The following is a 10,994-nucleotide window of genomic DNA, read 5'->3' as shown; positions in this document are numbered from 1 at the left end:
CTGACCTGCTGTGCTGTTCCAGCAATAAAGTTTCAACTTTGATCTCCAGCATCTGCAGACCTCACTTTCTCCTCGGAGAAATGATGCACTCCACTCCCTGCGGCGCCCACCTCTCCCTGAACAACTCCAGGGTGTTGGTGGACACCGCGTGCTCCTTCTCCAAGGACACCCGGGCTCTAACATAACCGCGGAAGAGGGGCAGGCAGTCGGCCCTAACGACCCCCTCCACGGCCCGCTGCCTGGACCTGTTGATGGCCGGTTTGGCCAGGCCCAGGAGCAGACCCACGAGGAGGTCTTCAGACCTCTGAACAGTTTTTTTTTTTTTTTTTCTTTTTTTGATTGCCAGGCCCAGGAGCAGACCCACGAGGAGGTCTTCAGACCTCTGAACAGTTTTACCCAACATCAAATCACCTGAGGCAATTGTCAACTCTTAACTACCACCAATAAATCACTGGTGTTTCTGGTTGATCAATTTATGTACACAGCCTGTTAAGGACAAGGTTCTGATGAATATTTCATAAGCGTTTATAGACACTTACTGAGTTTGCATTTGGCGTGTGAAGATTGTCACAGATGAATGAACAATGACATTATCATTGAGTTGCCATCGAAGGAGACCTTTAACATTCTGATTGGCTCATGAGACCCAAAATCCCATATTGTGCTGACTAGAATCCGATTGGACATGGTAGCTCTTCGCTTGATTAGCAAGAGTGATTGGCATCACTGATGATGTCATTTCCTGTTTAATAAATTGTGGGCCTGCTCCTAGAGTATAAATCCAATTTCCATGATAGGGGATTTTTAGATTGGGAGTTTGTTATTTAGGAATTGTATTGACAAAATGGCCTCCCAGGTTTGTCAAAACTACCACCAGGATTGTGAAGCTGCTGTCAACAAACAGATTAATATCGAGCTGTCTGCCTCCTATCTCTATCAGTCTTTGGTGAGTCTCTGTGGGGTTAAGACTGAATCTTTGGGTAGAGTCAAACTCTAGTATTTGTTTGTTTTGTCCTATGCTGCTACATAGAACCAAGCTGTTTTAGTGTCTATGTATGTATTTTAATGATTAAAGTATATTTGATGCTGAAAACAACTGAATCTAGCTGAAGGACGTGATGTCTTGCTGAAGAGTAGTTGGGAGCGTCCACTATCTAAACTCTTCCTGATGGAATGTAATAAGTCCATTCAGTTGTCAGACTCCCTCCTTTTCTCTGAAAGTAAACTCCCTCCTGTATGAATACCATGTCCTTTTGCCTCTCAACTACAGGGATACTTTGCTTCCAATGTGATGCTTGTCTGTCTGCAAAGACCATACAGTGCTATTTCCAAAAAAGGACTTTGTTTGTTTGTAACTCATCCTGAATAAAGTCTTGCTCTTGCGCTCTCTCTCCTACAATTATTTATACACTAATGTTGCATGTTTTTGCAGCTGTCCCAGCTTAAAATCAATATATTCACACTTTGGTCATAGTGCTCTCTTTCTAATGTTGGCCAAAGACTAAATATTACTGGTTAGGAGGTGAACTCAGTGTATTGAGTGAAGGTGTTCAAATCTTAGCAGGACTGGTACACCTTAATGGTAAGGTCCTCTGGAGTGTCTCTGAATAAAGAGACCTTGGAATGCAGGTTCATAGCTCCTTGAAAAGTAGAGTTGCAGGTAGGTAGGATGGTGAAGGTGTTTAGTATGCTTTATTGGTCAAGAGTTGTGGGGGGGTGGGTGGTTGTACGGGTCATTGGTTAGGCCACTGTTGGAATATTGCATGCAATTCTGGTCTCCTTCCTATTGGAAAGGTGTTGTGAAACTTGAAAGGGTTCAGAAAAGACTTAAGGATGTTGATAGGGTTGGAGGATCTGTGCTATAGAGAGAGGCTGAACATGCTGGGGCTATTTTCCCTGGAGTGTCAGAGATTGAGAGGTGACCTTGTAGAGGCTTACAAAATCATGAGGGGCATGGGTAGGATAAATAGACCAAGCCTTTTCCCTGGGGTCAGGGAGTCCAGAACTAGAGGGCATAGGTTTAGGGTGGGAGGGGAAAGATGAGACCCAAGGGGCAACTTTTTCTGAGGCTGGTACAAGTATGGAATGAGCTGCTAGAGGAAGTGGTGAGTACAATTGGAACATTAAAAAGGCATTTAGGTGGGTATATGTATAGGAAGGGTTTGGTGGGATATGGGCTGGCAGGTAGGACGTGATTTGGTTGGGGTATCTGGTCAGCATGGTCAGGTTGGACCGAAGGGTCTGTTTCCAGGCTGTACATCTCTGACTATAACTGTAGCTCCTTCCTGTCCCTAGAGGTGCTACATAGTGGCTTGTGAAGCTAGTTGAGCCAGTTTGTCCTGAGGAACAACACTGCTTGAGTAAAGACCCTTAATTCTGTCATTGAATCACCAGAAGTCTAAGACCACTTGGGTCACTGCGTGTGATGTGTTAACAGGATAGAAATTCTTCTTTCAGATGTCGTACTTTGACCGGGATGATGTTGCCCTGCACCATTTCTCCCAGTTCTTCAAAGCTCAGTCCCAGGAGAAGCAGGAACATGCAGAGAAGCTGCTGAAATTCCAGAATCAGCGTGGAGGCAGAGTCCTCCTCCAGGATGTGAAGGTGGGAATATGGAGGGTGAATGGCAGCTTGCGTGATGTGGCTTCAAGTTAGTGACAGGGTTTTCACATCCTGAAGGGGGTGTGGGAATCAAAGTTCTAGTCGAGCTTTGACTGTTTGATCTTGGGATCAGCCCCATAGACAAGTCTGAAATCTGCTGTGTAGGGGAGATGCACAAGGAGCAGTGAATTCTTTAAATTCCACTCCATGGTAAGGAATATATTGACCTGTCTGACTCTTGTGGCTCCTTTTAATATCATTGACAAATGTGCAAGGTGAAAGCAACCTGAAACAGCTGGTTGTTCTGATCCTTAACTGTCCTTTGTTTCCATGTTTCAGAAGCCAGAGAGGGATGAGTGGGGTAACGGTCTGCAGGCAATGCAGGTTGCCCTGGATCTGGAGAAGAATGTGAACCAGAGTTTGCTGGATCTACACCAACTCGCCACTGCCCAGACTGACCCTCATGTAAGCTTCACCACCTCATTCTCATCACTGCCTGACCCTCGGGTCAACACTTCACACTGGCCTGATCATTGCAAAGCCACAAACTGATTGATTAGTAATCTAATGTACTTCTGAATATGCAACATTTCTAGCAAAGCCTTTAAGAATCTTATGGTAACAACACTAAATCCTCCTTTTGGCATTTGGTCAATATCCGGATGAAACTGAGTTTTCTCTTCCCTGACGAGCTGTGCCTCTGTATTCTCCAATGTGTTGTAGATTGGAGAGCCACTGGAGGGGCAAAACTGGTGCAGCAAACTGCAGTTCATCTCCAATGAACATTGGAGGGAGTTTCTGCTGTTTTATTTTTGAGGGGGGTGGTGATGTACCCTCTGGATCTTGTCTAATGTTTATCCTGTACTTGTCGGCAAAATGTCTTGTCTCTGTGGGAGGTTGCTGTGCATAATGACCACTGCCTTTGTCTGTGATTCTAATGTGGTGAATTTTATTCACCTCCTCCCAGCCAATGTCAGTCTCTCATTATCTCTCATGTGCTCTCCCACCGCCCGCGCGCCCCCCCCCCCCCCCACCCCCCCAGTGAAACCTCCTTTTTTTTTAACTCGTCAGTGAGATGACTTGGGAGAAACTCCTCCCTTCCCCCCCCCCCCCCCCCCCCACCCCCCCATGGCACAGTTGTAAACAGCCTGAATGATGGAGACTGAGCTGCATAGGAGGTGATCACTCCCACGTTCTGACTTCTCTTGTAATATCTGACACTCTACCTTCCAGCTGTGTGACTTCCTGGAGACTCACTATTTGGATGAGGAGGTTGAGATCATCAAGCGACTTGGGGACTACATCACCAACCTGAAGCGTCTGGGAGCTCCTGAGAATGGGCTGGGAGAGTACCTGTTTGACAGGCTCTCGCTGGAGGACAGCAGTTAGTGGGGCTTTGAATACTGCTCGTGTCCGTCTTCCTTTGGATAATGTCAAAAGTACTTGTTCAAAAGTGGCTATGTTGAATAACTTGAACATAATTAAAGAAAACTTTGCCTGTGTTTGATGCTTGTTCCTATTATTGATGCAGGTTTTCATGTCTGTGGCAGAACGTAGATTCCCTGAAATGTATGTTTGCAACCCTCCTTGCATTGTATGCCTGATCGGACTTGATAAATAAGGATGGTAAAGGCAGGTCAGGAACACATATGGTAAATAACTAGTTTGGAGCCCACGTCAGCTGAGCTTTATAGACCAACTGTCCTCAATTGGGCACACAACTCCATTAGAATAAAAGCTTCCTTTTCCAGTGTGGGGGAAGGAGAGGCTGGTGCAGATGATGGCCCAAATGACAACTCTCCAATGAGCCAGTTCTGATCTAGTAGATCCTAAAGGAGAAGCAAGCTGAGACAATTTAAAGCTCTTTGTATTGGCTTGGTCTATCTCATGTTCCTAGTACTAGCTAGAGTATTTGTCATATTATTCCACACGTACCTGTCTCTCTCTTCCTTGCCCACTTTCTGCTTGAAGGAGAAGGAAGGGGGTTCCCCATACAGTAGCAGGACTCCTACTCCTTTAGTAGAAAGGAATGGAGACAGCAAATTGACCAAAACCATCCATCCGATGTTGGCTCAGGTAGAAGATAGTCACAGCAGTGAGAATTGACTAATTATAAAACTCAACAACCATGCTAATTTTCCTCTACTACCCTTTAACCCTGCCAGTCCCAGTCTGGTAAAGCTCAATATACAACATTCTAGAAACTGAATTCAGGCCATTGCTGAACAGCCATTGGCCTACGGGGGAATTACATGGCAGCAGCTGCCTGCCAAAGAGCCGCTGGCATCTCTTTTTTTTTTTTTTTCTTCCCCCCCCCCTCCCCCCCCTGTCGGAGGACAGAGGGGCAGTTAGTGTGGGCTTGGACAGTAACTGTGTCACAAGCCTCAGGTGAGAGTTTCATAAATTCCCACAAATGGAACAGGGGTTGGAGCTTTTCTGCTGTAGCCCCAGTCTAACAACTAGCCCTTCTCTTGTTTTCTTTCAAGCCCCACTCCCCTCCCATTAGAGTTGATATTGTCTCAATATGCACATCAGCACAGAGCAATTGGGGCTGAATGACCAGCTTCTGTGCTATTCATTTGATGGGCACCTGCCAGAAAATATCTCCTCAGTAACACTCAGGTGAACATAGACCACTACAGTACAGACCATTTGGCCCTCAATGTTGCACTGACCTGTGGAACCATTGTGAAGCCCATCTAACCTACACTATTCCATTTTTATCCATATGTTCATCCAATGACCATTTAAACGCCCTTCAAGTTGGTGAGTGTACTCCTGTTGCAGCAGTGCATTCCACGCCCCCATTACTGAGTTTAAAGAAAAAGCTATCTCTGACATCTGACTGATACCTATCACCTCTCAATTTTAGTCACCACCATCTGAGGAAAAAGGCTCTCACTGTCCGCCCTGTCTAATCCTCTGATTTCCTTTGTATGTCTCAATGATGTCAATCTTCTCCTTCACTCACTCACTCTCTCTGAATAAAGTTTGTTTTTATATCAATTAAAACTGAATATAATGATCTGAAGAAAGTGATGTCTTGCTGAGGTGCAGTGGGGAGAGACAATTATCTAATATCTTTGCTGGAGTGTATTGGGTCCGTTCAGTTTTCAGACTCCCTTGTTGCCTCAGTGAAGATGGGTACACCTCTGCGTCAGTAGACAATGCCTTTTTTTTACAACTCTGTGATTCCAATGTGATCTTTTTCTCTGTAAAGACTACATAGCTATTTCCGGATCTTTTGTATGTACTTTATTCAATTTAAAGTCATGTCGTTCACGTCCCTTCTGCCCCCATTTCTACATTAATGTTACATGGTTTTTGCAACTGTCTCTTTACATTCATTAGTAAAAGAACACTATTCCAACTTTGATGTTGGATTATCAGTCCATGTATGTTACCAGCTAGTGGGCTAATTAGATGCTCGATGATGTATTGAGCAAAGATGTTCATGGGTTAGGTTTATTTCTTAGGATGTGGCAGTCATCTCTTTTCTATCCCTGGGCTTGCTGCCTGTAGATTTGTGAAGCTAGTTGAGTTTGTTAGGCAAAAGTGAGGACTGCAGCTGCTGGAAATCCAGTGGCCTAATGGAAACGCACTGGCCTCCTAAGCCAGGCATTGTGGGTTCAAGTCCCATCTGGGTATCTGACCCTTCGTGGTTTGTCCTTAACTTTGTTTCTGGGTACAAGATGATGAGAGGCGTAGATAGTGGATATTTAGTTGAGTTTGTTGTCTGTGGAATTAAATCACTTGGAGGCTGGAGTAAAGACATTTCATTGTGTCATTGAATCACCACACCTATTATACTACAGAAAGAGGACACTTGGCTTACTGTGCGTGATTGTTCAATGGAATCTAAATTGTCCCCATTTTCAGGTATCGTACTTTGTCCGGGATGATGATTTTTATCCATATGTTCATCCAATGACCATTTTAACGCCCTTAAAGTTGGTGAGTCTACTCCTGTTGCAGCAGTGCATTCCACACCCCCATTACTGAGTTTAAACAAAAAGCTATCTCTGACATCTGACTGAAACCTATGTCACCTCATGTTAACTATCACCATCTGAGGAAAAAGGCTCTCACTGTCCGTCCTATCTAATCCTCTGATTTCCTTTGTATGTCTCAATGATGTCATTCTCCTCTCCCTCGCACATTCTCACACTCACATAATACTGCTTCAAGTCCCTCAGCCTTTCCTCCTAAGACCTTCCCTCCATACCAAGCAATATCTTAGTAAATCTCCTCTGAACCCTTTCCAAAGTTTCCATGTTCTTCCTATAATGTGGCGACAGGAACTATACACAATACTCCAAGTGCGGATGTTCCGGAGTTTTGTGCCTCGTGGCTTTGAAACTCAATCCCTCAACCAATTAAAGCTAACACACTGTATGCCTTCAAAACTTGGGTGGCAAATTTCAGGGATCAATGTACCTGGACACCGAGATCTCCCTGCTCATCTGCAATACCCAGAATCTTACCATTACCTCAATACTCTTTATTCCTGTTGCTCCTTCCAAAGTGAATCACCTCACACTTTTCCACATTAAACTCCACTTGCCACCTCTCAGCCCAGCTCTACAGCTTATCTATGACCCTCTGTAACCTGCAACATCTTTCTGCACTATCCACAACTCCACCGATCTTCGTGTCATCTGCAATTTTGATAATCGATCCTGTTATGCCTTCATCCAGGTTATTTCTAAAAATGACAAACAGCAGTGGCCTCGTAACAGATTCTTGTGGTAAAGATTGCCAGCCTTAAAACAATTAACCACTCAATATGGATATAATGCAATGGTGAGTACACCATATGGTTCTAGCAACTAGTTAGGCATGGGGACTTTGACATCTATACACATTGGGGCTTGGTTTATAAACTGAGCTTCCTGTGTCTCATTGAATCTGCCAGGTGACCACAGGAAATTCCACAAAGTCATTATTCATCAGTCATCCTTTGGCTAAGTGGTTAGCAGTGCTGCATTATATCACCAGGGACCTGGGTTCGAGTCCGGATGAGTAGTGTGGATGAGCAGAGGGATCTTGGTGTCCATGTACACAGATCTTTGAAAGTTGCCACCCAGGTAAATAGTGCGGTGAAGAAGGCATATGGAGTACTGGCTTTTATTGATAGAGGAATTGAGTTCCGGAGCCCTGAGGTCATGTTGCAGTTGTATAAGATTCTGGTGCGGCCACATCTGGAGTATTGTGTGCAGTTTTGGTCACCATACTATAGGAAGGATGTGGAGGCACTGGAACGGGTGCAGAGGAGGTTTACCAGGATGTTGCCTGGTATGGTAGGAAGATCGTATGAGGAAAGGCTGAGGCACTTGGGGTTGTTTTCATTGGAGAAAAGAAGGTTTAGGGGTGACTTGATAGAGGTGTACAAGATGATTAGGGGTTTAGATAGGGTTGACAGTGAGAATCTTTTTCCACGTATGGAGTCAGCTATTACAAGGGTGCATAGCTTTAAATTAAGGGGGGGTAGGTATAGGACAGATGTTAGGGGTAGGTTCTTTCCTCAGCGAGTCGTGAGTTCATGGAATGCCCTGCCAGAAGCAGTGGTGGACTCTCCTTCATTATGGGCATTTAAGCGGGCATTGGATAGGCATATGGAGGATAGTGGGCTAGTGTAGGTTAGGTGGGCTTGGATCGGCGCAACATCGAGGGCCGAAGGGCCTGTACTGCACTGTACTCTTCTATGTTCTATGTTCTATGTTCTATATCAGTCCATGTATGTTACCAGCTAGTGGGCTAATTAGATGCTCAATGATGTATTGAGCAAAGATGTTCATGGGTTAGGTTTTTTTCTTGGGATGTGGCAGTCATCTCTTTTCTATCCCTGGGCTTGCTGCATGTAGATTTGTGAAGCTAGTTGAGTTTGTTAGGCAAAAGTGAGGACTGCAGCTGCTGGAAATCCAGTGGCCTAATGGAAACGCACTGGCCTCCTAAGCCAGGCATTGTGGGTTCAAGTCCCATCTGGGTGTCTGACCCTTCGTGGTTTGTCCTTAACTTTGTTTCTGGGTACAAGATGATGAGAGGTGTAGATAGTGGATATTTAGTTGAGTTTGTTGTCTGGGGAATTAAATCACTTGGAGGCTGGAGTAAAGACATTTGATTGTGTCATTGAATCACCACACCTATTATACTATAGAATGAGGACACTTGGCTTACTGCGCGTGATTGTTCAATGGAATCTAAATTGTCCCCGTTTTCAGGTATCGTACTTTGACCGGGATGATGTTGCCCTGCACCATTTCTCCCAGTTCTTCAAAGCTCAGTCCCAGGAGAAGCAGGAACATGCAGAGAAGCTGCTGAAATTCCAGAATCAGTGTGGAGGCAGAGTCCTCCTCCAGGTTGGGAAGTTGGGGGGAGTGGGGGGGTTGGGCGGAATGGCTGCTCTCATGATGTGGTTTCAAGTCAGTGACAGGATTTTCACTTCCTGAAGCCCCAGGTATGCGAATTGAATTTTCGGACCTGCTTCTCCTGTCTGATCTCTCCGGGTCAGCTCTGTAGACAGAGGAGTCTCCAATGTGCTCTGCAGGGGCTGGACTGTACGGGAGATGCATTGAATCCCACAGCCTCACTCCACAGTAAGGAATATACTGGCCTGTCTCTGACTATCATGTGCCTTAATATTGAGTACAAATGGACAAGGTGACAGCAGTCTCCCAATAGCTGATGACTGATCTGTTCTGATCCTTAACTGTCCTTTGTTTCCATGTTTCAGAAGCCAGAGAGGGATGAGTGGGGTAACGGTCTGCAGGCAATGCAGGTTGCCTTGGATCTGGAGAAGAATGTGAACCAGAGTTTGATGGATCTACACCAATGCACATTCTCCCCGTGTCTGCGTGGGTTTCCTCCGGGTGCACCTGTTTCCTCCCACAGTCCAAAGATGTGTGGGTTAGTTGAATTGGCCATGCTAAATTGCCCATAGTGTTATGTGCATTAGTTTGAGGGAAATGGGTCTGAGTGGGTTCCTCTTCAGAGGGTTGAATTGGTCTTGTTGGGCTGAAGGGCCTGTTTCCACACTGTAGGGAATCTAATCAAAAACTCACCACAGCTCAGACTGACCCTCATGTAAGCTTCACCACCTCCTCATTCTCATCACTGCCACACCCTCAGGGCAACACTTCACTGGCCTGATCATTGCAAAGACCCACAGACCAATTAGGGAACCACTACAGTCTTGTCCTGAATAACTATATTCCAGTATTGCTGTAAATAAGGATATTAAATGAGCAATATGAAATGCTGTCTGATATTGCAAACTAAACTAGTATTTCATTGACTGTAGCTGCGCCTCCATAGTGAGTAGTCTCACATGAGCTCATGTTATAGACTCAGGTCTGCTCCAGGCCCCCTGCACTGACTGTAGTGAGCATTGTACTACAGTGAACTGCTGAAGGTGTCTGTCCGTGTCTCAGCTGCTCAGGAAGGCGTTGCTGTCACTTTGAGAGGAGGGCTAATGCCCTCTGGAACCTGGCCAATATTGTATCCTGCATTTGATGGCAACTTGTGGGAGATTGCTGTGCTTCCTAACTGCCTCATTTCCTTTCGCAATACCATCTCAGTGGGTAAAAACAAGGACTGCAGATGCTGGAAACCCGAGTCTGGATTAGAGTGGTGCTGGAAAAGCACAGCAGGTCAGGCAGCATCCGAGGGGCAGGAAAATCAGAGTGCTGCCTGGCCTGCTGTGCTTTTCCAGCACCACTCTAATCCATTACCATCTTAGTGCCTACGATCCAAATGACTCCTTGCATAACACCACAATGTACTTCCAGGTCCATCTCTTTACAGTCCCTCCCGGTAAGCTCTTCTAGCACGTTGTGATATAACCTGGAAGAAACATCAAATGTTGTGGCTTAGTTTTGACAGGAGACTGAAAACAACAACATGAATAGAGACCGAGCTGGATAGAAACTGCTCCCCACCCCACCCCCTCCCTCCCCGCCCCCCCTTCTTACTCCTCTTGCAGTATTTTAATCTCTCTGTCTACCTTCCAGCTTTGTGACTTCCTGGAGACTCACTATTTGGATGAGGAGGTTGAGATCATCAAGCGACTTGGGGACTACATCACCAACCTGAAGCGTCTGGGAGCTCCTGAGAATGGGCTGGGACAGTACCTGTTTGACAGGCTCTCGCTGGAGGACAGCAGTTAGTGGGGCATGGGGTACTGTCTGTGCCTAACTCCCTCACCCCTGGATAATTTAGAAGGAACTTGTACTAAACAAATGAGTGGCTCTATTGGATAATTTGAAAACAATAAAATATAGTCTGACCTTGTCCAATGCCTGTCATTCCTTTCATTGATACTGGTTTTAATGACAGTTTACAGGAGCTTGCATTTTGTTAGAACAATCTGTGACCTAACGGATTCCTGGTGATCA

General features: G+C 45.5%; 1 protein-coding gene across 1 annotated transcript; it reads left to right on the top strand.

Moving 5' to 3' along the window:
* The first annotated feature begins 844 nt into the window (after nt 1-844).
* Nucleotides 845-10,766, top strand: LOC122547486 (ferritin, middle subunit-like). The gene is made up of 6 exons (XM_087978033.1): nt 845-946; nt 2,458-2,604; nt 2,941-3,066; nt 8,823-8,960; nt 9,335-9,478; nt 10,611-10,766. Exons 1-6 carry the CDS (start codon nt 845-847, stop codon nt 10,764-10,766), a joined length of 813 nt encoding a protein of 270 aa, XP_087834159.1.
* The last annotated feature ends 228 nt before the right edge of the window (nt 10,767-10,994 follow it).

The sequence above is a fragment of the Chiloscyllium plagiosum genome, unplaced genomic scaffold, assembly GCF_037043375.1.
Source record: "Chiloscyllium plagiosum isolate Xiang-an unplaced genomic scaffold, Cpla_swu_hap1 HiC_scaffold_33, whole genome shotgun sequence".
NCBI lineage: Eukaryota > Metazoa > Chordata > Chondrichthyes > Orectolobiformes > Hemiscylliidae > Chiloscyllium > Chiloscyllium plagiosum.
This window is presented reverse-complemented; position numbering and strand designations above follow the sequence as displayed.

Excerpts from the sequence above, each read along its gene's own strand:
- LOC122547486 (XM_087978033.1), top strand. The coding sequence starts at position 845 with ATGGCCTCCCAGGTTTGTCAAAACTACCACCAGGATTGTGAAGCTGCT. Across the intron at positions 2,605-2,940 it reads TCCTCCTCCAGGATGTGAAG|AAGCCAGAGAGGGATGAGTG; the intron begins GTGGGAATATGG and ends TCCATGTTTCAG. Across the intron at positions 3,067-8,822 it reads CTGCCCAGACTGACCCTCAT|GTATCGTACTTTGACCGGGA; the intron begins GTAAGCTTCACC and ends CCCCGTTTTCAG.